General features: G+C 37.3%; 2 protein-coding genes across 5 annotated transcripts in view; one reads left to right on the forward strand and one right to left on the reverse strand.

The window, feature by feature from the left end:
* igf2bp2b (insulin-like growth factor 2 mRNA binding protein 2b) overlaps positions 1-8,128 on the forward strand; it is a 56,146-nt gene extending 48,018 nt beyond the window's left edge. For all 3 annotated transcript variants that reach the window (XM_046837373.1, XM_046837376.1, XM_046837375.1), the window contains 6 exons: positions 2,294-2,356; positions 3,242-3,358; positions 4,727-4,801; positions 5,010-5,141; positions 5,786-5,899; positions 6,452-8,128. In XM_046837373.1, the coding sequence (XP_046693329.1) occupies positions 2,294-2,356; positions 3,242-3,358; positions 4,727-4,801; positions 5,010-5,141; positions 5,786-5,899; positions 6,452-6,550 (600 nt within the window). In that variant the 3' untranslated portion in view covers positions 6,551-8,128. The remainder of the gene's footprint in view (positions 1-2,293; positions 2,357-3,241; positions 3,359-4,726; positions 4,802-5,009; positions 5,142-5,785; positions 5,900-6,451) is intronic.
* Positions 8,129-13,008: 4,880 nt separating this feature from the next.
* On the reverse strand, positions 13,009-26,544 carry tmem41ab (transmembrane protein 41ab). 2 transcript variants are annotated; one of them, XM_046838451.1, is made up of 5 exons: positions 26,421-26,544; positions 19,550-19,700; positions 18,560-18,721; positions 15,845-15,983; positions 13,009-14,014 (listed from the first exon to the last, which is right to left on the reverse strand). In XM_046838451.1, exons 1-5 carry the CDS (start codon positions 26,453-26,455, stop codon positions 13,776-13,778), a joined length of 726 nt encoding a protein of 241 aa, XP_046694407.1. In that variant the 5' UTR covers positions 26,456-26,544; the 3' UTR covers positions 13,009-13,775. The 2 variants fall into 2 exon arrangements, with proteins under 2 accessions (XP_046694407.1, XP_046694406.1); XM_046838450.1 differs by lacking the exon at positions 26,421-26,544 and adding an exon at positions 25,921-26,218.
* Positions 26,545-27,996: the final 1,452 nt, after the last annotated feature.

The following is a 27,996-nucleotide window of genomic DNA, read 5'->3' on the forward strand; positions in this document are numbered from 1 at the left end:
TGATTAATCAGTTATCAGCAAATACGATCCTACCTAGCTATCTGTAAATCCACTATCAGTTCACCTCTAGTTCTGATGATCAGTATGTTATGCATGTACATCCCCAATAATCAACCTTATCTTAGCCATCTTAGCCCAAGACAAGGAGAAAATCTAGTGTTTTATACATGTTTTACAGCCAGTATGACCTCCCAAAGAGAACATATTTCGCCAGTGCAAATCCTGAGCTCACGTTAATGGAATGTGTGAGGTTAACGCCACCATTTTGTGTTTTTGTTTTTATTAGATTATTAGAAAAAATTATAATTTTTTAATTTGGAGGGTTAACCGATAATATGTTTTGTGTTACCGACAAAGCCTTGGAGGCTCAGCTTGTCGATGGACACACCAGTAGAAGCCTTTACAGGCAGGTTATCAAGTGTCCGTGCGCTAGGTAACACGCCAGTCTTTTGTCTGAGTCACTGTGATGTGTGTTAGTAAAGGAAGTGGGCCGGGATGGTTAGTCATCTCTGAATCACTTGGTATGGTTTGGCTTTACAGGAAGATCCTCTTCATTAATAGAGGATGAGTTTACTGAAGGGCATGTAGGGTCATGTTCTGTCCCTGGTGACTGTGTTTGAATAGTCAAGCTTGACTCATCAGGGTCTAATTTGTGCTTCCCAAAATACAAACAAGAATGTGCAATGTTCATTTATGGGTTTAAAGGACTAATGTTGTTTGTAACATTTTCTCAGTCATGCAAAAATACTAAAGACTTTTTTGGAATTCTTTAAATATTCTATTTATTCTAATAGCTTTACAGTGAAACTGTTGGGGTTGAACAATACATTATATCACAAGATTTCGTCTAGGGCTTAATAATAGTGATTCCTGCCAAAATATTAGGCACATTGTCCACATACTCACCTGTGCATGTTATGTTATATACATCTGGAGGTTTAAAAGACGTCCAGTAGATGGCAGGGTCAAGTCATCTCTGGTTGACAAGCTTACGAGTCAAAACTTGGCATTGATTGTTGTTATGATCTGCGTCTCAAAATTAAAAAACTGACCATCTACAGAAATTTCAGAAAACTGGCACAGTAAACAGGTTTCAGTAGGTTTGAGAGCTACATAAGATGTATCTAAAATGTAAAAAAAAAAAATTGACTGTCTAGAATTATAGATAATACAAGTTACTATTAATTAGCATTTATAGTATTTAGCAGACACTTTTATCCAGAGTGACTTATTGAGTAGTTCAGGATGAAGGGCTTTGCTCAAGGGACCAGCAGTAGCAGCTTGGTGGTGGTGGGATTTGAACTTGAGCTACCACACAAGTTACTCTTATATTCCAACAGATTTCATTTTTATTAATTTCTGTGCACAAACATCATTCCAAATGACCACAGGATTCATGTGGCAGCCATCTTGCCTATGTTCATGCCTAGTCAAAATCTTACATATTAAATACATAACTTCTTGCTGTATTCTATAATGCCATCATCACATTATGCAGGTGAAGCCTAGTAAATGGAAATAATTCAATATTGTACTCAGGGGGGAACAAAAAGGATTCCATTGGTCCAAGATGGCCGCCCCCTTACATCATTCAGCTTCATGGTGAAGTTGTTTTTGTGTTTATAGATTACAGTAGTGGTTCTCAAAGTGTGGGGTGCGCCCCTCTAGTGGGGAATAAAGACATGACAGGTGGGGCACAATGAACGGCTGGATTTATATAATTTTTTTTGTGTACTTCATTAATTTTCGTTTATGATTTTATCTATTGAAAAAATAAAGTTCATACACTCAAAGCAACCACAAACAAACAATTAGATCACCAATGCAAGTAAATAGCATCAGTTAGGCTACCTAACACAACTACACTTTTATTTTCTTTGTTTTTGAACTTGATGCTATTTGATGTCATCGGTTTAGAACTTGGTATTTTAATTAATTTGGCATTTTTAAACTTGATGTATTTTATAACCATTTATTGAAGGACAGATGGGGCTTGAAAATCCACCCCTCTTATTTAAGGAATGGCAGAAAAAATTACACCATACTAAACCATAACTGTGTATATGGGTGACATTTTTTAATTATAGTTTCAAAATGCAAAATGAAGGAAATGATGATGACACACTAAACAAAGCTGTTCAACTAGATGAGGATAAAGAGAAAAATTTTATATTAATTATTTTATTACTGAACCGTTTCTTTAAATTACATTATATAAATAATAACAAATACCTGTTGTTTTATTTCTGATACACTAATTATTGTGTGTGTGTGTGTGTGTGGGTTGTCACAGGGTCAGGCATCAGCACTGGCTGGTTTATACGGATCCTCCCCTGCTTTACCCCTCCAACAAACAGTAAGTCTGATCTGTTTCTCCTTTAATATTTTCCCCCATTATTAACAGCAAGTCTCGTTCTTAGGAAAGGAGGAGGAGCCTGGTGTGGGTTTAGGAGATAAACATGTAGTGTAGGTGACAGTTGCAGGATGGAACAAGCCTGCCTGCTTTACCGTTGTTCATTTCAACACCTTAAGGCTGCAGCCAGTAAAACACCAAGCCAAAAAATAGGATTATAGCATCTGTCAAAACACAACTCACACAGTAGTGGTGTGTATGGGTGTGTCTGTATGTCTTAGTGGGGACATTTGGCTTGATACAACATGGAAGACTGTCGTTGGTTTGAACAATGAAACCTGAAAAAGTTTATTGAAATTACAATAGAAAATAAATTAAATTCATTAAAAGGTAAGGTTAAATTTTTATTTAGGTGTACATAGTATTGGTTTACTATAGAAGGTCCTTACAAGGATAAATAAGTGTGTTTGTGTGTGTGTGTGTGTGTTAGAGAGAAAGAGAGTGTGAGTATACAGGAAGCATGTATAGGTGGGTGAGGGTGAGACAGCTGAGTCTTCTGTGTGTGTATTTTGGATTTTGTGTGTGTGTTTGTATGTGTGTGTGTGTGTGTCTGTGTGTGGGTGGTTTTGCTCTCTCATGCTGGAATGTCGTGGTATCACTATGTGTGTTCAGTCCTGACTCAGGTAATTTTATTACCACTGATCTCTTACAGAAAAAAGTCAACCACTCAAAACACACATACACACACACACATGCTCATACACACACACGCTCATACACACACAACTTTAATCCATCTTCCCGGATTGCTTCTCTTTAGTGCTGAAGCATGCCTTTAGAGTATGACGTAAAAGTGTATGTGTGTGTGTTTGTGTGTGTGTGTTACAGGCTCCAGAGCAGGAAGTGGTGTATCTTTTCATCCCTACCCAAGCAGTTGGAGCTCTAATAGGGAAGAAAGGACAGCACATCAAGGAGCTGGCACGGTTTGCCGGAGCTTCTATCAAAGTGAGATTTCTTTTTACCAGTCAATCTGTTCATCTGTTTATCTCTTTTGTCAAATACAGAATTATTAGCATTCTTCAAGAGAATAAACGAAACATTACACACAATACATCGACTTCTTTCAATAACATTTATGACTTTTGGCAAATGCCCTCAGCGTGAATTACAATATTACAATTATCTCATTCATACAGCTGAGCAATTGAGGGTTGAGGGTCTTGCTCAGGGGCCCAGCAGTGAGAGCTTAGTGGTACTGAGATTAGAATTCCTGACTTAAGCTACCTCTTAATTAGCAGCGTAAACCCTGACAACTTTCACATAAACAAAATTATGAATAAATATTTGAAAACAATTTACTAGAGTGCAATGTTCATAAATAACAATGTATGAATCTGCAATGAGCCAGTATTAACTTCTGAATTATTATAAATATCTCTGAAAAAAAAGAAAGGAAACATGCATGCGTAAGTGAATTGCATAAAACCATAAACATACACAAATTTTAGGGTCACACTAGATATACACTACAACACAGTAAAATCATTTCTTCACATATCCAGCTTGTTAGGAAGCTTTGGTCAGAGTGCATGATATAACGGCCCTGGAGCATAGAGGTTAGTTAGGGATCTGCATCTCCATAACAAATGCCGAAACAATTCGCATCTCGCTGCATAGATAATGATACAGTACATTAAAAAAACATATCAAGATACAGCTTCCTACGCGATGCGATTCACCCCGTTACGATGCAGTGTGATTCGATTTTCATTTGATTCAACACAATGCGATTCAATGCAATATGATATGATGCAATGGGAAAAATTATGCTCTGCAATTTAATATGGTGCTGATTGTTCACTTTTATTGCTTTGGTTCAAAAAGAAAGCAAATCAAAAATGTACGTAAGTGCTCTCTGACCCTTTCACAAAATGGCCTTTGTAGTGCAATAAAAAAAAGAAAAATATTTTATAAAAACAGCTATCTCCAGTAAAATGCAGCTCTACCTCTGCCATGTTAATCTGTATTCTATGTGATTTTCAGGACACGCCTCGGTCTCGATAGTTTTGTGATACGTCATATTCACGTTGCAGCAATGATGCTGAGAGAACGCTCTCGAGAAACAGTTTAGCGAGGAGAAATCAAACTTCATAGCAAATATTGGTCACAAATTAATGGTCACTTTTTAAATAATGAAAGTATAGCGCATCTACTGATAATTATATATAAATAAATCATTTTGAACAATTCAAACATGTTTAAAAAACGATACAATTTCAACCTCTGTCTGACGCACACTTCTTTAAATCTCTTTGCAAAACTATGCATTATTCCTTTCCTTTATATCTTATGTCCAATGTCATGCGATTGCAGATCGCTCCATCAGACAGCCCTGACGCCCCCGAGAGGATGGTCATCATCACTGGCCCACCTGAAGCCCAGTTTAAGGTTAACCACACAATCACAGGGTTTATACAGCTTATAATCCTACCTATAAGACCGCACTGTTTTTTTCACAGTCTTGGCATTTCCTTCTCAAACACGTGATACGATTCAAAGCCTCAAATATTAGATGATGTTGAATCATCTGTTGAAACTACTGATCCGAATCCCTCCTGACATTTCTCTCTCAATGTCTGCCTCTTTGTGTATGCAGGCTCAGGGTCGGATATTTAGAAAACTGAAGGAGGAGAACTTTTTTACCGCTAAGGAGGAAGTGAAGCTGGAGACGCACATCAAAGTCCCTGCGGCCGCCGCTGGCCGAGTCATAGGCAAGGGTGGGAAAACGGTATGTGCGAAACGGAGCTGTGAAATTTCTTTGAACATTTGTTTTAGAAACATCAGCTGTTCAAAAGCATTGAGAGTTTTATTTACACCTGCCACACCTTTCACATCGAAGGTGGACACATGCATTGGGTGAGGATGCAACAGCATTATTTTTATACATATTTTTTACGTTTTTTTATTTATTTCTGTACAATATCTTTTACCTTATATATCAGATTTATTATTATATTTGATATATTTATTTAAGTTTTTTTCTTATATTTAACTTCTACAAATTAGGTCGGACCTCAAATGTATTTTGATTTAAAATACTGTACACTTCAATGACAAAAGTATTGGGACATATTGACTTTTCCAGCCATATGTGGTTTTTTCCCCACAACGTTGGAGGCACACAATAGTATAGAAGGTCTTTCTATGTGTTAGCATTGATTTCCTGTCAGTTGTACTAGAAGCGCCAAACCTGTTCCAGCATGACAATGGTCCTCCATGAAGATCTGCTTTACATGGTTGGTGTTGGAGATCTTGAGTGGCCTGCTATAGAGCTCTGACCTTAACCCTATTAAACATCTTTGGGATGCACTGGAACGCTGACTTTGTTGTTGTTGTCACTCACTTTGTGCTTTGTGCTGTTGGTCTGGGCAGGTGAACGAACTGCAGAATCTCACCAGCGCTGAAGTCATCGTTCCTCGAGACCAAACGCCTGACGAAAACGACGAAGTGTTTGTCAAAATCATCGGCCATTTTTTTGCTAGTCAGGTAATCACATGACTCTTCATTTCAGATTTCTTTCATTACAGAGCTCTGTGTAGTTCAGGTTTAGGATCATAAATGGCAGTGAGTTAAAAGGTGGACACTCAAAACATTTTTTAAAAAAACATACAAAATCTATAAGATTTTATATTTAGAAATGTATAATAAATACATGAAAAATCTGTATTAGTACGTAATCTATTAAAGGTTTTTTTTTTAATATATTTTTTTTATAGTTTTGGGGTTATGTAAGTAATTTTGATTGTTTCTGCAGGCTGCTTTGATTATTTCTTGTTAGATGAAGTTTTTGATATTGGTACATTAATGGTATTTTCTTGCTTATCATTTTTTAGCATAATTGTAAGTCATATTTTAGAGAAATCTAAAGAAAGAATGTAATGAAGAAAGCAAACTAGTAATTCTTAAATTCAATTCAGTTGCACTATATGCAGAAGTAGACTCTTTTTTTACATTTGTAAATACGTTTTTTATAAGGTAAAAATGTGTCAGTGCAGTTCGGGATGGTGAATAAAGTTGTGTGGGGTGTTGATTTTGCAGACCGCACAGCGAAAGATCAGGGAAATCATCCAACAAGTCAAACAGCAGCAACAGAAAAGCCAACAGGGTTCAGCGACACCATCGCAGCACACCAAGTGACCAGCAGGGGGCAGTCAGCAAGCAGCAGCCTATGAATGTAGCTCCTCTGAGTGCAAACCAAATCGAGCAAAAAAAGGCGCAAGAGAACAGAAAAACAAGCGAGAGGCAAACACGACAAGAAGGACAAGCAACAAGATCGAAACCAAAGAACTTTATAAGACCTGAGCGAGCCTCACTCACACAAGCACGAGAGCTAAACAAAACCAACAACATCCCTGTGAGCGCTCAGGTAACATCAGGGCAAGTGCGCCAGCAGATGACGGATGTTTTTAAATTGGGTGTGGAGATGGCGTGTAACAGTACGCCGGGTTGGATCTGTCCTCTGAGAAGTACACATTATTAGCGAAAAAAACAGCGTAAATCCGACTGCCTGTGAGACGATCTTACCAGCAAACACAGAGCTTCTGTCCGCATCGGAGCAGAAAGTCAGCCATAAGCACATTCAGGCTGAGTGCGAGCACACTGTGTAGCCTGACTAGCATTTTAACAACGTGGACTGTATGAGCGAGTGACACATAACTACCTGAGGGAGTGTTAAGTAAAGTAACAGTGTAGGTGTGTAACAGTGTTCATTGATTAGACCATAATGTGCTTTTTTATCACGTTGTCTGTAGCCTCAGATAGATTTACATTCAAAAGAAAGCCAACTAAAAAATTATACAAGGACACCTAGGGCAGATTTTTTCCAACTTATTTAGCATTTGTCAAAGCAGTTAGCATGTCACTCCTTTTTAGCCTAGATGCTAATTTTGCACTTTTTGTAGTTTGTTAATCAGGCCTTTAATGTGAATAAAGAGTCAGGCTTCAGTTTAGTTGGTGTAAAAGCTAAGCAAACAATTCTTACTTTCATACTAATTAGACAACATGCTAACCCACTTCTCTCGTCTTGCTTTTCTTTTTTACTCCCCGTGTTTCTTTCCCTAAAATTTTTTTCGAAATGATTTGACCGAAGTGAAAGTCTACTGAGCTCTCCTGAGCTCTCCTGGCCTCTCCTGAGCTCTCCTGGCCTCTCCTGAGCTCTCCTGAGCTCTCCTGGCCTCTCCTGAGCTCTCCTGGCCTCTCCTGAGCTCTCCTGAGCTCTCCTGGCCTCTCCTGAGCTCTCCTGAGCTCTCCTGGCCTCTCCTATCCTGCGAGTTATGAGTGAGAAACACAAAAAAAAGTTTAATAGAATTATGATTGTATAAAATACAAAAAATTAAGCCTGATTTTATCATGAATGTTGTTTTTGGGAAAGCCACATGTTCTGTACTAGATTCAACAAAAAGCACTTGAAATATTTTTGCGTGCAAAAAAAAATCTAACAGCAAAAGTCTGGTGAAGTGCAATAACAGAGGCTGCCTACAAGCTGCATTCGGGACACTTAATCACGTCCTGAACAGGCGGCCTGATAGAACTAGTGAATGTATACAGTGTTTCTACCTGCCTTCTGCAGCACACAGCGTCCTGTCTGTCTCTCGTCCTGTCTCTCTTCCTTTTCTGTCTGTTTTTCTTTTTATATGTGTCTGTATGTCTTTTTTTTTTTTTTTTTTTTTTTTTTGCAATTTCTTTTCTTTTTTTTCCCGTATATTTTCCTTTAATTCAACTTCATCTTTCATCTTTTTTCTTATTTATCTTTCTTTTTTTTTTCCTTTTTCTCTCTTTCTTCCCTTCTTATTTCAATCTGTCTTTTTCTATTCTTCTGTTTTTCTGTCTTTGCTTTTAATTTTAAAAACTTTTTTAATTGTTTCCCTTTCATTTCTCTTATTTTTATTATTCAGGTCTTTTTTTAATCCCTTCATTTTTCCTTAAAAAAAAAAACGTATTCATTTCTTTTTTCTATCATTTTGTGTCTTTTCGTTCATTCATCTTCTGTCTTTTTTTGTTCTTTCTGTTTTTCTTTTTGTCCTGTGTTTATGGTCTGTGGATTGATTTTTGAACGGATTTTGCCATGACCTGGCTTGTAAGAACGTTTCTGCTTGTCCTTGTGTGTCCTGAACACCTAACGATCTAAAGAAAGAAGAATATCTGAGGAATTTTTTTTTTTTTTTTTTTTTTACAAAATTGTTGAAAATCCTACAAGGTGGTGAACATCAAACATATGTGACTTGTGTCTTTGGTTATTTGTTTTTTTTTTTTCAAATATATTTTATATGAAAAAATGCTGCCCTTTAAAATTTATAATTCGATTTTAAAAGCCATCAGAGATGCTGAATTTTATGGGGAAAAAATTGAGAAAATTGACCTAGAGACAGTTGATGTGGAAAATTTCCAGCGCAGTGATAAATGTACGACGGTTAGCGTGGCGTATGAGCGATTAGCATGATCTATCACTACACTGACGAGGTGCTGAACAACCTGTTAAACACGAAGCATAGCGGTTTATTTATGGAGAAGTAAAGTGCGCAGCGCCACAAGCGACCGCTGGCGCGGGTTGAACGCTAACCTTCACGTAAAAAACCAGTAAGAGAAATAACCTACCTCAAAGAACAAGGTACCTCAGTCCAATTTCTTTCTACATCTTTTGTATAAAAACCTTGTAAAGCTCATGAGCGCTTTTTTATTTTATTTTCTAAGTAAAAAAAAGAGCGATTTTTAAAAATAAAATTAATAAATTTGAGACAGAATTAGTAAGGATGGTGTTATACCACCACCACCGTGCTTTTTCTTGGGAAAGGGGCGCGTATGCCTCGTATCAGAAGCTGTACATTGCTGTACCTTATTGGATCTTTAAGAGTTTCTTGTTGAGGTTGATATAACTAACGCTAGCACAACTGACTACCTGGAGAGATGAGATTAACACCGTTCTTGCATTAGGTTAGAATTTTTTTCCCCCCCAAAGTATTTTGTCTAAGTTTTATTGTTACAAAAACAAGTCAGATTCCAGACAAACTGTAAGTGTCAGTAGTAAGAAACGATATGTAGCTAAAAGATGAAAAATTCTGACTGCTTGCTAGGTACTTTTTTTTTGCAGTGTAACTCTGTAGTAAAGTCTTGCTGCTCTAAAAGGGTGCAGTATATCATTAACACATCTGTTCTGAATAGCCGCTAACACCAGTCTGTGTGGTTTTAGGTTTGTTTTTTTCTTCAATGCTTCAATGCTGTTACATGCTGTTTGACTTTCCAGTTGCTGTGCCGAGTCTAACTGTGCTGATCGCTGTCTAACCTGGTTGTCAAGTTTATTTTCACTTGTGTTGCTTTTTGACATACTTTAGTCGCAATGGCCTGCTGTGCAGCTGGTCCTGACTCTCGTGTTCCAGGTGTTGCTATTCCACGTTTCTCTGTATTCACTGTACTGTGAATTGTGATTGGCCTTTAGTCATGTCAGACCTGTAATAGCACTGGATTATAACAGTGCTTATTAACATGAATACAATTAAGAGCACATGTACGCTTCTACTAACTTTTCCATTTAGGTTTTATTTTCTTTTTTGTTTTTAATGTTTTTTTTTTTTTAGCTGAACCACACAGGCCACAAGCTTGGACACGAGCAATAAAGAGTCACTTTAAAACAATGTTGTTTCTGTGAATGCCTTTCTTTCACTAAAGCTTGAATGAGAAAAGAAGAATAGATCTAGATGTTTTTAGCTTAGACCTTCAAGAATTAAATAAATAATTTTTTTCCCTTTTGAATCAGAGGAGACCGAAAGCAAGGCAAGGATGGTCTGAAGTTTGGGCATTTTTGTGTTGTTAATGTTATAGAATATAATACAGATGGGACTTGTGTGACTTGTATCACATAATCTATACCTAATAAAAAAAGATTAAAACCATTGATGGTCAAGGAGATAATGTAAGGTGCACGGAAAGTGTCTGCTGTATCAGCATCCACCACGAGAAACTCTTCAAGACAGCGGACTTGGTACTAATAGGAATAGAGCCAGGACCACTATATTGTCAAGTGAAGACCAGGACTAGCTGGGATTAAGTAAAGACTCAGTGTTTAAGGGGTCAAGGTTTAGTCCAAATAAAATGATTTTGAGGTGAAAAACCATCAAATACTTTTAAGTCAAGTTTTAATGTCAACCAGTTGGCTTCATTTGTGGACTAAAATTTTTTTATTACTTATACTCATTATACGTATACTCATAATTGAGACTAATAGAATATTAAACAATACCAGTGAGAAATAACTCAAAAATAACTCTCACAAAAAAGTGAGTGGACGCTCCACAGCCTTATTACCCAAAAGGAAACACTGTGTTTAGCTCTTATTAACTTTAAGTGAAAGAAAAAGAATAAAGAATAGAAATACACTTGACATTGCAGAGCATTAAATGATAAAAAGTTAATAATTGTGATGTTAGAAACTAATAAATGATGATAAAAAAAAATACAATTGTTCGCAAAGAAGAGGAATAAAAACGTCTGGATGCTGTAGGAAGATATTCAGCATACACCAACCCTGTTCTTTATTTTCTTATAACTTAGAGCATAAATGCTTTATTTCTAATATTAGATAACATTTTTATAGCCAATAAGGGTTTCTGGATTACTAAAACAATCTTACTGGGCAGCTTTCATTCTTTGATAGGATCTTAAAACCTTCTGTTTGAATAAATAAATATTAAGATCATGAACTCAGATGGAAACAAATCTCAACACTCAAGTGTTTATCCTTGAAGGATTTATGTCACAAAAATCACAATTGTAATATTTCTAAAGTGGTTTTGTGTGTCAGAAAAATCCCATTTGTTGCGTTAATACCGTCACATAACAATGATTTCTATTCAGGATGTTTTTTTGCAGTTTTAAGCAATAATGATTAAGACCATGAAATGAATCTTGAAATGAAATGAATCCTTTTTAAGACAAAGTGAAACAAACTAGAGCTGGGCATTTAAAAAGAGCAAAATGGAAATTCAAAGCCGTAAAAAAAAAGTACAGTACGTCATGCTAAAAGTAATAAATACATAAAAATACATGCATATTGTGTCTGGGAAAAGTAACAAAAAAAGACAATATAAATATTTCTATTAAGTGTAATGTGCAGCTGCTGGGATTATATACTCAGTCTGGTGTTGTATGTACACAAAGGTTTGTGTGGGTTCACACATTTTACATACGCTCTGAAAACTCTCAGTAACCTTGGACTCGAAACCATCCAGTCACCTCTACAGCCACATATGTGCAAAGCTAATGCCATTAAAGGTTATAACACGTGTATTACTCTGCCTCAACAATTAGTGAACTCCATTGGTGGCAGCAAGGGTGTGGTCAAGTGCCTTTTTGTGAATGGACGGCGGAGCAAGAGGAAGTAAGTATTAAGGATCACATACACCTACATCAAATACATAGTTTCCATTATCCGGTGTTTTCTGTTTCAGCGAGCAGCAGAGAAGCTAAAAGGCAGATTAATAAAAGCTGTATATATAAATTTGATAGCTATATATATAGACAGATAGATAGATAGATAGATAGATAGATAGATAGATAGATAGATAGATAGATAGATAGATAGATAGATAGATAGATAGAGCAGTGCCTGAACCACTAGCTTCCTCTGGCTCCGCCCCTTTATCCATAAACCGGCTTAGCCACGCCCCCCACTGCCACTTATCTTAACTCTTTATCCTGAACGCATGTATTTATACTATTGATTTTAAATTGAAATGAAAGACTAAAATGTGACCAAGAAACGTAAGCATGTTTTCTGGCTTAGACGAACTGAATTCCTTCGATAAATCCGTTCTCTGCTCTTTCACAATCAGTCGTTCATAACAATAACGCAATTCATAAACCCATTTCTCAAAAACAAAATACTGCATAGGATTTTATACAGTTTGTAGGAGTAGTTTGACAGATAATGTATATTCTTTTCCATTTTCCACCAAATGTACTCATTCAGCTAAGACATGTTTGTTGTTTTCTCACATTAGACACTAAAAATGTCTGATTAAATGCGTTTGGTGGAAATTGATAATTGTATAAATGGCATTTTATACTCTTTAAGGGCAATAATGGCAAATGCACTTGATAAATACACCCCCGAGATACAAAAACATTTTAAAATAGCTGTGTGTGTGTGCTTAAGACGTTAAAAATCTCCTTTTAGGCACAGAAGGTACACTATATGGACAAAAGTATTGGGACACCTGACTTTTCAGCCATATGTGGTTTTCTTTAAAATTGGAGGCACACAATTGTATGAAAAGTATCTGGATGCAGTAGAATTAAAACTTCCCTTCACTTGAACTAGGAAACCCAAACTTGTTCCAGCATGACAATGCCCCTGTGCACAAGTCAGCTCCATGAATATATGATGTACATGGGTTGAAGATCTTGACTGACCTGCTGTAGAGCTCTGACCTCAACCCTACTGAAATCCGTTGGGAAAAATTGGAATGCTGACTGCACCCCAGGCCTCCTCACCTCACCTCACCTGCATCAGTACCTGTTATCACTAACACCTGTGTGGATGAATGAGCACAAATCTCCACACACACACTCCAAAATCAAGTTCAACATCTTCACAGAAGAGTGGAGATTAATGTAAGAGCAAATGGGGACTAAACGTGGAAAGGGATGTTCAAAAAAGCACATACCATACCTTATATTCAGGTGTCCATAAACCTTTGTCCATATACTAAATATTAAAAACCCTGCACTCAATGAACTATGTTCTAAATCCTGCTGGACCACAGTACTGCAGAGTTTAGTGATTTCCCTGCTCCATATTTGAATCAGCTCACGACTAGAGGTAATTAGTAATTATATTATAGGTTGTGTGTTCTATGTATACTGTTTGTATGTGTTAAGTTTTTTTATCAGTTCCTGTCAGGATTATTAGGGGATAAAGATTAAAAACCTGGCAGAAGAGAGTGTATTAGAAAACCTTTTTCCTATCAGCGGATGAGAAACCTCACAATCCATCGTGTCCTCCATCCTCTACACCATTTAAACCACAATATGTGTTTTTTTTATATGGAATTATCCTATTTTTGGGAATCATGTATGAATTATATAGTCTTATAAATATAAATATAAAAGCTGTTTTTAGTGTGTGTACTGTAACTAGACCATGATTATGATTAATAAATAGTTAGTAGTGTTTTTAAAAGCCTTTGATTAAGAGACTTAAAGTTTGAACTGATAATCTGCTACAAAATACGGCTACTTCATACAAGCAGTTCAAAATACTAAACATATAAAAATGCTAGACGTAATAATTAGCCTGAACAGAGCAGTGCTTCTAGGAATCACATTCTGTTCAGTGCTGCACTTCAGCAAATCCCTGATCTACTGCAGGTCATCTGGATTTGAGATGGTTGATCTCTTCGAGCTGTTTGCTCGGGCCATTGGGCTGCATGCTGTCCAGTTTGAGGTACGACTGGCTGTAGCGGCGGATGACAGCGCCAGGCAGTAGGGCTACACACGCTATGAGCAGTAGCTGCAGTAATGTTCCCCAAGAGAAGATGTCGTCCAGTGATGTGATCTTCGACAAGATGGCTCCCGTCCGCACGCAGATGAAGTTGTAGGGGATCAGACCTGGGCAGAGAGACAGAGGCGTGAATATTTATATAAAATAGTAGAACTTTGAAAGTAGGATGTTGTTTGTATGATTACTAAAATTTGGAAAAATGGGAAATTATTTTCACCCAAAACCTGTAATTGTATTACATTTGCAAAAATCAGAGAGCATTTCTGAAACTAACTAACCTACTTACTAACCTAATTTCTATTTGTTTCCTTAATCTGTCCCTTTTTTTGCTATCTTTAAGTTTTATGGTCCACAAGTTTGATGGTCCACTGTTTTCAGGAGCTTCTGGTTTCACAACTGTAAATCATGTGGAGTTTGGACATTGGACCTCTTTGAGTGTTTAAAGGCTCTGGCATGGAGAAGCTGGTGTTGGATCTGTGATGATCGCAAATTTTGAGCTATTTTATGAGTTGCTCAGTAGCTCCTGGTTCTATAATCTGAAATTATTTATAAGAAAGGAAAGGACGTTACTCATAATCTTACATTCCGGTACTCATGTTAGTTCTCACTCTCCAGTGTTCTGTATTGTTTAAAGACTATAATCACACTCTTGATTTTACCCAAATGAGGATGGGTTCCCCTTTTGAGTCTGATCCTTGCTCATCAGGGATAAATACACATCGTTCACCTTCACTGTTAAATTCTGTAAAGCTGCTTTGAGACAATGTCCGTTGTGAAAAGCGCTATAGAAATAAACTTAACTTGACTCTCTTTCACACTCTCCTGTGATCAAACCATTTTAATGATTTAAAATCATTCTTTATAATCATTTAAAATCATCACTCATGGTGTCACCCAAATGAGGCTGGTTCCCCTTTTGAGTTTGGTTCCTCTCAGGATTTCTTTCTTATACCATCAAAGGGAGTTCCTTGCCACAGTACCATCCTTGCCACAGTAGCCCCAGGCTGCTCATCAGGGAGAAATACACATACATTAAAGTATAAGTGAACTTTCTTCTATAATTCCTACATTCTGTAAATCTGCTTTGAGACAATGTCCATTGTAAAAAGCGCTATAGAAGTAAACTTAAATTTAATTGAATTGTTTTGCTTGTTTTAAATCTTCAAGTTTGACACATCCAGTGTCACTTGAACACAAGCTTCAGTGGAAGGAATAAGACTCAAGGCAAATCTGACTTTTTTGTACAAAGCAAACATATTTGGTATCACAAATTTGCTTTGATTATAATAGATGGTTGAAAAAGCCTTCTTTTGACATGAACTTCTGGTCCCCATGGTTGTAAAGACTGGTTATTTGAGTTACCATTAACTTAAAACAATTTAGCCATTCTCTATCAACCCCAAGTGGAAGTGGTAGGAAATGGGATATACTAGTTTAGTGGTTGAGAAGTCCAGCTTTTGATTGCATGGTTGTGAGTTAAAATCCTAGAACTACAAAATAATCACTTTGGGCCCTTTGAGCAAGACCCTTGACCATCAACTGATCAGTTGTATAAATCAGATAATTATAAGTAATTCTGCCTGCCAAATGCCATCACCATGTTGGCATCAATAACCACAAAAACGTCATGTTTGTTTTCACAGTCTGCTGTTTCATGCTTACCGAAGCTCTTAAGCTATAGTTTCTGCCGCATGATTTGCTAATTGCACAACTGCAGGAATGAGCAGGCGAACATCTTAATTTATTCAATGGCAAATACGTGTGAACGATCTCTGGCCGTGAATTTAACCCTAAACTGTTTAGTGTTTTAATGCTAACAGCTAACATTTCAATATAACATTTTATCCTTCATGCAGCTTCAGCATCATTAACATTCATCACATTACTCTTATTCCGTGTTTATTATTAAAACCGCTTGCACATTTATTATCACTCACCAATAAGGACAGAGAAGAAGAACATGGGGATGGGGATATTTAGGATGGGAGAGGTTACATTCAAGAACCAGTTTGGTGTCATGGGAAAGAAGCGCAGGAAGAGCAGGAAGAAGAATAGACTGCTCCTGTTTTCCTCTACCTGAGACATTTATGTACAAAAAGAGTGAGAGAAAGAGAGAGAGAGAATAAGAGAGAGAGAGAGAGAGAGAGAGAGAGAGAGAGAGAGAAAAAGCATGAGAATCTAGCATTCATCTTCTGCTGAAAGAGGTCTATTCAGCCTCAGTGTAAATGCAGCAAACCATTCGAAACCCTTTCAGTGCAATAAAAGAGCATGCTGATTAGCACGGCTAAGGCAATTTTGTGGTAATAGAAATCCTGTTATATTCTATTCTGTTTGCCACAATTTACTCCACTGTAGCAGGTCTGTGAGGAAAGATCGCCACCTAGTGAACACAAAAAGAAAACGACATTCTCGTATAGGCTGTTTCGAATTGGTTCAGGAGTCAAACCAAGAAACTCATTTATTCATGTTTAGTAAACACTTTATCTTGGTCGGGCTGTGTTTGGTAAAGACCCTGTCCTAGAAATGCTGGATGCAAGGCCTTTACATTGGAATGGATGCCAAACTATTAAACACATTCTTACCTAGCAGCAATTTAGTCTAGCCGATTTATACACCTGCATTTTTGACTAGCAGAAGGAAACTGGAGAATCTGGAAGAAACCCACAAGCACAGTAGACAGTAACTTAAGCTTGGAAATGAGCCAATATTCCTAGTGGACCACCATGCCTAATGTACAGTATCATCTAACACCTCTAACCTTTAGTGAGCGGTAATATAATGTTGTATAATTACATTTTTAAACCGAGCTATACGTAGACCCAAGACATCATTAGTTATTGTATTGGATAGCTTATTGTTTTATTATTTGTTGTTTTAGGGAGAATTCCAGAGGCAAGAATAATAGTGAAGTAACATGTAGAAGGAGCCAGAGATAAACAAGACAACTAAGCAAACTTACTAGCAGAAAATAGAAGTAAAGAAAATGACAAAATAATACTTAAATGTATATATTTACCAACACACTCTATGATTGATTTATACATTGTTTTCCTACATTTACTGTAAAGCAGCAGATCTCAGTTATGCAGCCAAATAAAATGTACCCCCTCAGTACAGATACAGATGTATGAACAAAACTTTAATATATTAAACTTTATTATTTGGAATTTATTATTTTTTATTTGGAATGTGTACAATAATATGCAGGTGCATCCTAATAAATTAGAATATCATTACAAATTGTATTTATTTTAGTAATTCAATACAAAAAGTGAAACTGGTATATTATATAGATTCATCACAGAAAGACTGATATATTTCAAATGTTTATTTCTTTTCATTTTGATGATTTTGGCTCACAAAAACCCACCAATTCACTCTCTCAAAAAATTTCATAAGACCAATCAAAAAAACATCTTTAGTGAATTGTTGGTCCTCTGGAAAGTCTGTTCATTTACTGTATATGTACTTGGTAGGGGCTCCTTTTGCTTTAATTACTGCCTGAGTTCGGCGTGGCATGGAGGTGATCAGTCTGTGGCACTGCGGAGGTGGTATGGAAGCCCAGGTTTCTTTGACAGTGGCCTTCAGCTCATTTGCATTTTTTTGGTCTGTTGTTTCTTTTGACAATACCCAATAGATTCTCTGTGGGGTTTAGGGTCTGTTAAGTTTGCTGGCCAGTCAATTACACCAACACCATGGTCATTTAACCAACTTTTGTTGCTTTTGGCAGTGTGGGCAGATGCCAAATTCTGCTGGAAAATGAAATCAGCATCTCCATAAAGCTGGTCTGCAGAGGGATGCATGAAGTGCTCTTAAACTTCCTGGTAGACAGCTGTGCTGACCTTGGACTTGATAAAACACAGTGGACCAACACCAGCAGATGACATGTCTCCTTCCATATAACTTTCCATCAATGTGCTTGGATACAGCACTCTGTGAACAGCAGTTTCTCTAGCGATGACCTTTTGTGTCTTACCCTCGATGTGCAGGGTGTCAATGATCGTCTTCTGGAAACTGTCAAGTCAGCAGTCTTCCCCTATGATTGTGCAGCCTGAACCAGACTGAGAGACCATTTAAAGGCTCAGGAAACCTTTGCAGGTGTTTGTGTTTAATGAGCTGATTAAAGTGAGACACCATGAGTCTCCAATATTGAAATTTTTCCACAATATTAAAAGTTTTTAAGATACTGAATTTTGGGTTTTTGATAGCTGTAATCATCAAAAGTAAAAGAAATAAACACATGAAATATATCAGTCTGTGTGTGATAAATCTATATAATATACGAGTTTCACTTTTTGTCCCGATTTACAAAAATAAATAAATTTTTTAAAGATATTCTAATTTACTGAGCTGCACCTGTACACGTTCAGGCTGATTATTGCCATAGAGCTTTTTATTCCTGAACTTTCCATCAGTTACATGCATATGCTTAAAATTGTTTATAAGGATTAGAAATTCGAGTTATTGAGGTTTAAATGTATCCAGTCAAAAGTGCTGGAAAACAACAAGAACTCAATAGTAAATAGAATATGATAAAGGTTTTTATTTCCAAAGCTGTAACAAAATCAGAAAACCACAACCCCCTTGGGGACACCTCCCAAACCTCACACTGAGAAAATGACGCCACACCCATTAGATGAAATCCTCCTTACCTTCCGCTGTAACATTCTCACTTTCTCAGGAAAGAGGCGGATGACATGGCGTTTGCCGAATGTTCGGGACAGCAGGTAGCAGTTCGTTGAGCCCACTGTGGTGAGAGTACAGGCGATGAGGAGGCCATGCCATGGGCCAAACAGCGCCCCTGCCAGCATGTTCTGGATTTAGGGATAGACGATCCCAATTATTTTCTTTTCAATCCATGACCAAGTAACACAGATATCGATATTATTAATAATAGTATTTGTAAAAGCCATCATTACTGATATTAAATTGAATTAAATTGTAATAAATTGTACTTATTTATTCAAAAACATTATTAATCAAACAAAGAAATAAACTAAATATTATTTGTCACACAAACATATTTAAACCTGTCTTAACGGTTTTTGTAAAGAAACGAGAGAATGCTGAAGTTTTTTCCCCGATTGAGCCTAATTCTGTTTCTACTTTGACTGATTGATTCTCCAGCTATTGAAAAAAGTTTTAGGAGGTTCAGATAACAGCGATCTGAAGTTTTTGACTGATTGAGCAGCAAAATGCTGACACAGCAAATGAGGAAATGGTTCCTATTCACACACAAAAAATAATATTTAAAGTAATTCTCTTACTTGATATGCTAATGTGAGAATCGATCCTCTAGATACAACACCTTAGTATCAATACTTTCCACCAAGCCATACTGGAATTTAATTAACCATAATGATTTATTTTTTGCTGCTTTGTGCATTTTATTAAATATAATCTGGAGAAACTGTTGAATCAACAATATTAGACATATGAAACTACAATCACTATACTCAACTATAAACAATACTCTTGAACTTGGGGGGTTAAACAGTAAAACAACTAATTAGACCTTTATGTTTGGTCTCTCATTGATATGACAATTAATTTCAGGCAAATTCTGAAAGGATTTAGAATTTCCAGTGAGGAAGTTTTTATTTAGACACTCGAACTCAGAAACATTGTACTGTTCTACTAACCAGGAAGGAGGAGCCAGGAATGGCGAAGGACTGCTTATAAAGGTAGGCACTGCAGAACAGCACAAACACATAACCTGTGTGCTTTTGCTTATAAAATTTGAGCAGCTCGGCCAGATCTCGCAGATTCTCCAGGTCTGATGGGAAACGCAACCTGATGGGAAATCATGAACAGAAAAAAAAACAGAGAGGAATCATAAGACCAAGTGGTTACACTTAAAATATTGAAAAGCACCAGTTTGCACAGTTTGACCATATTTTTCAGAATATTTTCCAAACTGCTTGATGGTGAATATACTGATTTTGAACTGAGAGATTAATCAACTTCCTTAGAAGGAAATTTACAGCACAGACAGCCTAGTCATACACACTTTCTGTTTACATACCTATTAGCCTCAATTCTGCTTAAGCTCCATCTTTATGCTGTGCCTCTACTTTTTCTTGGTTTTTTTTTCCTCTCCGCTGTAGATTTTGTGGTTTAGTTTTGTCTACCAGGATCACCAAGTCAAGTCAAGTCAAGTTTATTTCTATAGCGCTTTTCACAACAGACATTGTCTCAAAGCAGCTTTACAGAATTTAACAGTGAAGGTGAATGATGTGTATTTATCGCTGATTAACAGACTCAAAAGGGAAACCCATCCTCATTTGGGTGACATCAAGAGTGTGTATAAATCTTTAAACAATACAGAACACTGGAGAGTGAGAACTAACATGAGCACTGGAATGTAAGATTATGAGTAATGATCTTTCTTCAGTCTTATACAGTCACATTCCTTTTTTTCAACTGACTGGAATGGATTCTGATGTGCTGTATGATGTGTTCTGTGATGCTTTTCTGCTTACCAGAGTTGAAATGGTTGATTATTGCAATTACTTAAGTCTTTCGGTTAGCTCAAACCAGCAAATCAGTCTAGCCTCTCACCTCTCTCATCACCAAAATATTTTCACCCGCAGAACTGCTACACACTGGGTTTTTTGTTTCCTTTTTCCACACAATACTGTGAAAACACTAGAGATTGGTGTGTGTGAAAATCTTAGGAGATCAGCAGTTTCTGAAATACCGCAACAAGCCACATATAAGCAACTTGACACTGCTAAATTTTTTCTCTTTCTGTTGTTTGAACATTAACTGAAGTTCTTGACCTGTATCTGCATGATATTCTGCATTGCACTGGGGACACATAGTTGCTGCTTGAGTAGTAGTTCCTAGTAAAGTATCTCTACTAGTACACAGTGTAGCCCAGAGGAGGTAAAAATCTGTCACATGAACTGAGATCTTTCTTAAACCCTTAAGACCTTCAGAATACACAATTCACTCAGCTCTGTGACATAGGCATAGTAGAGGAAATCAAAATCTAAATTAGGATTTCTGGCCTGGGAAAAGTCAACAAGCCTGTGATTACTGGACATCTGGACCTGTAGGAAATAGCAATGTCCAAGAAATATGTGAAGTCAGCGCTGAAGGAAGGAGAGCGATGAAACATGAGACGATGAACCGTGAGACTGAAATAGCATGGTGCCCTCTCTGCTGTCTGAGTAGGAGTGTGTGCTCGCAAAGCATGGCACTAACAAACACCTTCTGAAACTTAAGACTCGAGGCAAGTATGTGTTTCCATGCAGTACCCACACCACTCTCTCATTGGCTAATAAACAATGTCCCGTGCCGGCATTCGTAACTCGAGCACTATTACCGTTATGCCAAAATATGGTGAAAGCTGAGGATTTAATTTCGCTTAGGCCGTATGCAGGGTGACTAACTTGTAATATAATAAGTAGCAAATGTGCAGTGACCCAATCGTGTATGAGCAAACACAGAGGACTCAGGACACCAAGATCCATTTTGTTCGCGTTTTGTTTTAGGTTTCTTGCACAACGCCACCATGCTGATCAGTTTTTCTTCTTTTCATCGTTTTCTTCATTGTAATCCCTTTATACACACATACTAAGACGTGTTTACACTCATAGCACACGATCGAATTCCCAGTGCTACAGATAAGAACGACGTGTCTATCTTGCACTCTTGCACCCTCTGTAAGTAGACTGAGGCTGAACCGACTGCTCGTTCTGTCAAAATTTATCTTGGCTTTTTCAAAACACTTTCTCTGATTCACTCTGCCATGTGCTCACACTCTCCTGATTCTTTCCCCTTAGTGGTTATCAAAGTTATTACATTTAAGCAAACCAATTTTTGCCAGTGTTTGTAGATGCAGGGTAGCGTGTGCTCTTACAGCAATTGGATTATATGTGTTACAGTAATTAATTAAATGTGATTACTCTTTCCAGTAAAAGAACAAAGTGCTTTATTCTGCTTATTCAACTCCTTTTAGGAGTGGGCCATGAGACATAGACTGCACATCCCATTAGCCACTGAACCAAGTTTGCACCTGATTCACATTTTGCAATGATTAGCACTTGTAATAATACCTCACTGTTCAATGAACTCTCTGTTTTTCATGTATCCTTCTATCATTTAAATTGGTTCATGTTATTTTGCTTCACTTTCAGGTTATGATTGCTATTGTTAATGTTTTGTTGATTTTTAGTGCTTGGTTTCTTCATCTTTATTTCATTATTTTAATTTTTTACCGTATATTCGTGCCACTGTCATTATATTATCTTTCTAAAAATGGTTAAGATCAAGTCCATGCACCGTTAATATAATCCTATATTATAACAGTGGTAGTGGTGGTGTATGAATGGGAAAGCTTGTATGTTTGCAACAGTGTATGAAAAGACAGATACTAGGAAATGTATAAAAGAGTTCAGGTTTTTTTTTTTACTTTTCAATGACAATCCTTGCCTCATTTCATCACAATTCCCCAAAATATCCACTTTAAATGAAATTTTCCCCCAAAACTTGCACCTGACTTAAATGCAGGTCCAGTCTGTTCCAATCCCGCTCATAAAAATAATTCTGAAATAATAGAGCTGGATAATAAAGAACTTATCACCCTAAAGTACACATCACTGATTAATTAACTAATAAAGGTGCAGCAAAAAGAGAAGACACTAAACTGTCCTGAGAAAAGTACAGGACCTGTCAATTAGCCTAGGTTTCTAAATCAATAGGGACAGGAAGTCAGTACTAGTGTCAGCCTCAGTGGCTCCACTCAAAGGCTGAGGTTTTAATACTGTTTTAATGGATACCCTTTTATTTTATGAACCATTAAAATATTGGACACATATTAGAGTTATAGAGCATTATAATCCCTGTATGTTCCACTGACAGAACCCAATTATTTGTTAAATTAAAATTAAAATCATTTATAATAGCAGAAGATTTGTTAGAAATGGTTTGAGTTCCACTGACTGTGCTGTGCTTCAAAGGACTATCATTGAGAACCATTTAAACACAGAATATAACATCTATTATATTTTGAGAAATTGTCCGCATATTCTGTACTGTACATACGTCCTTTCATATACATGATTATGGTGATTACACAACATGCTGACATACAATCAGCAAAATATGAAAAGCCCATTGGCAACCTTGTTCAAAAAGTTATTTGAGAGTTTTATTCAAAACATTGACAGATAATATGGCTAGCAAAGTCATTTAAGAATCAGTTTACTGGAAAAGAAATAGTCCTTGGGACTGTCTAGCACACTCTATAAAACTAGAAGTTAAGCCAGCCTATACAATTTTTTTTATTATACTGTACTTGCATTAATCTAATTAGCATGACTTTTTTCTTGCCAAGGACAATCCTTGAATGGACCACTGTACAAGGAAGTCTCACTTTACAACCCTGTATACACTCCTCTATAATGTATATGAGCTCAGCTTTCCTAGAATTAATAATATAAAACAACTCATTCCATCATCGTACTATTAAATAAAAATGTTCCCAATATTCCGACGTGGAAATCCCAGAATTCTCTTTAAAGTAGTGCCCTGGTGAACTGGGAAAAGCTGCTAAGTGTTTTTGGGACGTCTAGTCTTTCCACTGGCCAGAGGAGAAACTAAGGAGCTGTGCTCTTACAGAGGGGAACGTGAAGTGGTTTGTATTACTCGGAAACACACAGTAGTGTGACCTGAACACTCCTTGAGCTGAGAGTCTAAAATACAATGTGACTCATCGAGAATCAGATAATGATGATTTATGCTACAATCTCTCACAGTACTGTGACAACAGAAGAAGCTTTCCTCTATCTATCTATCTATCTATCTATCTATCTATCTATCTATCTATCTATCTATCTATCTATCTATCTATCTATCTATCTATCTATCTATCTATCTATCTATCTATCTAACTGTCACTCATCACATTATCTGCATATGTTGCACACACTATTGCTTTAAGTTATAAGTTTTATAGTAAACTCTCTCATCATACCTGGCACACAATACTGTCATTTGCACTACCATGCACTCCCACACTTTATGTACATTACTAGTCTGTATCCCTATTTATTACCCACACTGTCTATACTGTCTCATATTGTCTGTATATCTGTATTGTCTTGTATAGTCTGTTTTTGTCTTGTTGTGTCTGTTTTGTCATGTATAGGTTTTTATTTATGTCTGTACTTTTGAGAGTAACAAACAGCTGGAACCAAATTCCTTGTGTGTCAACACACTTGGCCAATAAACCTGATTCTGATTCTGATTCTGATCTATCTATCTATCTATCTATCTATCTATCTATCTATCTATCTATCTATCTATCTATCTATCTATCTATCTATCTATTTATCCATCCATCCATCCATCCATCCATCCATCCATCCATTCATCCATCCATCTAATGATTCAATTCAATTCAATTTATTTTTATTTGAATAGCGCTTTTAACAATGAATATTGTCTCAAAGCAGCTTTAAACAGATAATGTGGTGATAAAAATGAATAAGATGTTCTTTATAAGTGTAAGTTTGTCCCTGATGAGAAAGCCGGTGGCGACTGTGACGAGGAAAAACTCCCCGATTCAATCTGTAAGCTGACCCTAAGTCTCAGAACATTGTGCACTCACTTCTCACAAATCCAAAGTCCACATTTGTGACCTCACACATAACTTTTGCCCTCGCTTTCTCTCTCTCTCTCTCTCTCTCTCTCTCTCTCTCTCTCTCCTTTATTTTCCATCCAGTGCACACACAGAATTCCGTACATCAATATAAGTATGACTGATAAATAACCAGTATGACATGACAATTTACGGCCCCCAACAGTCCCCTCGATAAGCAGACAAGTATTGGGCCCATAACATAATACGGTGCATTTCTGCAGGAATGTGGCAATAAAAACTTTGCTCAGGTCACCTGGGAAATGTAATTGTGCTCACAAACGATAAATAGCCTTGGTGTTGTTAATGGCTAGAACTAATATTCGTTCATCTTGTCTTTAACACTTTATTCATTGCCAGGCTCATACTTGATCCCTCGCCCAAAAGGTGTTAGACAGAAATATAACCTATGTTGGTTGGCTGGTGGGCAGCATGGACATACAGTTATATGGAACACCGCTTCAGAGTGCCAGGATTCCTGATTCGATCCAAAAACATTACACTAACCCTAACCCTAACCCTAACCCTAACCCTGGGTGTGAATCTGTGTGTGGTGCCCTTTCTATTGATTGACATCTCATCCAGGAGGAAGACAAGAACGGTTTTGAAAACAAGCAAAACTCTTAAAAGGACTGAAACTAATATAAGATAATAGATAATATCTCCACCTATATTATAAAAACATTTACACAAACACACATTCATCACCCTCATGGTGACCCTGCAGCCATCAGAGCATCTCAAACAACCTTTAGCTGCACTCCCATGCTTTATAACTTTATAACATTATGACATCATAACATTGTGACCAGAGAAGTGAATAACACTGATTATCTCTTCATCAGGGCACCTGATAGTGGGTGGGATATATTAGGCAGCAATTGAACATTTTGTCCTCAAAGTTGATGTGTTAGAAGCAGTAAAAACTGCAATTTAAGGTTCACAAGGGACAAATTGTGATGTCTAGACGACTGGGTCAGAGAATCTCCAAAACTGCAGCTCTTGTGGGATGTTCCCGGTCTGCAGTGGTCAGTATCTATTAAAAGTGATCCAAGGAAGGAACAGTGGTGAACCGGTGACTGGGTCATGGGTGGTCAAGATTTATTAATGTACATGAGGAGTGAAAGGCTGGTCCGTGTGGTCCGTGTGGTACAGACGAGCTTCTGTAGCTCAAACTGCTGAAGAAGTTCATGCTGTTAATGCTCAATGGTCAGGACTGTTTTGGTAATTGTATAAATTCAAAATGTCACGTGGTTGTAGAGTTAATGGTTGTAGGGTTATTGGGTTGTAGAGTTAATGGCTGCAGGGTTATTGGGTTGTAGAGTTATTATGGGTAATGGTTATTGGTGTGATAAAACAGCTCACCGGAGCTCCTCTTCCTCCTCACGTGCACTGCTGTCCTCGTCGCGCGCTCCCGGTTCCCCTGGTGGTTGGTGAAGTTGCGCGCGAGGCGGTCCGGGCGGCAGGAAAGCCGACAGCACATAGAGGTAGAAAGTGGCCGCGGCCACCACCGCAAACAAACCCCACACCGAGCGCATGAGTTCCTCACGGTAGCGTTTCTCCCCTCAACCGGTATTAACTACAGGTCAGCTCTAATCACGGCTCCCGGTGGTTCGCCCTCAGGCTTTATTAGACGTACGTGGAACTACAACGTGGCGGCATGTAAACCCGGGGGGAAACTCCACACGGGGCAGCACCAGTCACATGCACCCAAATATGAGCCTGCTGACAGCTGGAGAGTTCACCTCAACCATATACGGCTTACAGTCACATAAACAAAACTGAAAGGAAATAATTTCCTCCAGAACACAGTCATTTCTGTAGAGTATTAGCATTATACACTTAGATTTCAATTTATTACACACCTGTATACCTGTACATCACTGCATGGTTTGGACATGTGCAGAGGAGGGACATGGGGTCTATCAGTAGGAGAATGCTGAGGATGGGCCACCAGAAAGGAGGAAAGGAGGAAGACCAAGGAGGAGGTTTATGGATGTGGTGAGGGAAGACATGCAGGTGGTTGGAATGAAAGAGGCAGATATAGAGGACAGGGGGGTATGGAGACGGATGATCAGCTGAGGTGACCCCTAATGGAAGAAGACGAAAGAACATCAGAATGGTTTAGAACTTGTAATCACTAATATTGGCATTGTTGCTGGTGCAAGGCTGGTTTGAATATTTCAGAAACTCCTGATCTTTGATTTTCTTTTGACTTTCTGGAGTTTGCACAAAAAAAGATAAGCAGTAGTTCCTTCAGCTTAAACTTGTGGCCAATGCCACCCTTAGCAACCATGTTTCCCTGAAAAGCATCACCAAACATTATTCACCAAATGTTAATGGGCTTCACTTGGGTTCAGCTCCTCTCAGATAAGAACAGTAAACTGATGCCACACTGCATCAGATGCAAAGGATTAAAATGACCAGGTGACCTTTTTCCAGTCTTCAACCCACCAGGTAGAGTAAGCCTGTGTCCACTGTAGATCAGATTCCTTTTCTTGGATGATATCCTTCGCTTCCCACTTGCATCAGTGAGCCTTGGCCACCCATGACCCTGTTAACTTTGAAAACTATATATATATATTGCTAAACTGTTTCTTGAGCACGTTTTCTCAGCATCACTTCTGCTATGTGAACATGACGTATCACAACACTACAAAGAACGAGGCGTGTCCTGATAGACACATAGAATACAGATTAACATGGCAGAGGTAGAGCTGCATCTTCCTGGAGATGGAACAGGAAAAAAAACATCTGGCACTACAATTCCTGTTTGTAAATGGGCCATGTTTTAAACGTCAAAAGGCACTTATGTAAATGTATGATTTGCTGTCTGTCTGAAACAGAAATAAAAGTGAACTATCTGCACTATATTGAATTGAATCATTATTTTTTCCATTGCATCATAATATATATTGTGTTGAATCAGATTTAAATTGGATCACGCTGCATCATAATAGGGTGAAATGCACCACATCACAACAGTAGGTGCTTCATATGTATCTTTAATGTATCGTATCGTTGGCCTCAGTTATAGTGCTGCTTATATATATTTATACATATACATACATATATGCATATTAGTGGTGTAACGGTACACAAAAGTCACGATACGGTACGTACCTCGGTTTTTTAAGTCTTGGTTCGGTTTAACAAATAGGTGGAAGAAATGCAAAACATAAAATTGTTTGTCGTTTTACACACACACAATTTATTATTATTAACATTTGTGATCAACATTTTACATATTTAAAACATAATTTGAATGAAATGCCTGCTTGGTTAAATAATATATATAAAATACTATTTTATAATATTTTTATTAAAACATTTGAAGAAATAAAATTAATGCAATACAAGTTTTTGTTATATTAATTAAATTGAGTAATTGTCACAAACTAAATTGTTTAAATGAAATGAAATTAACAGAAAAATTGAATA

The sequence above is a fragment of the Silurus meridionalis genome, chromosome 24 (genome assembly GCF_014805685.1).
Source record: "Silurus meridionalis isolate SWU-2019-XX chromosome 24, ASM1480568v1, whole genome shotgun sequence".
Taxonomy (NCBI): Eukaryota; Metazoa; Chordata; class Actinopteri; order Siluriformes; family Siluridae; genus Silurus; species Silurus meridionalis.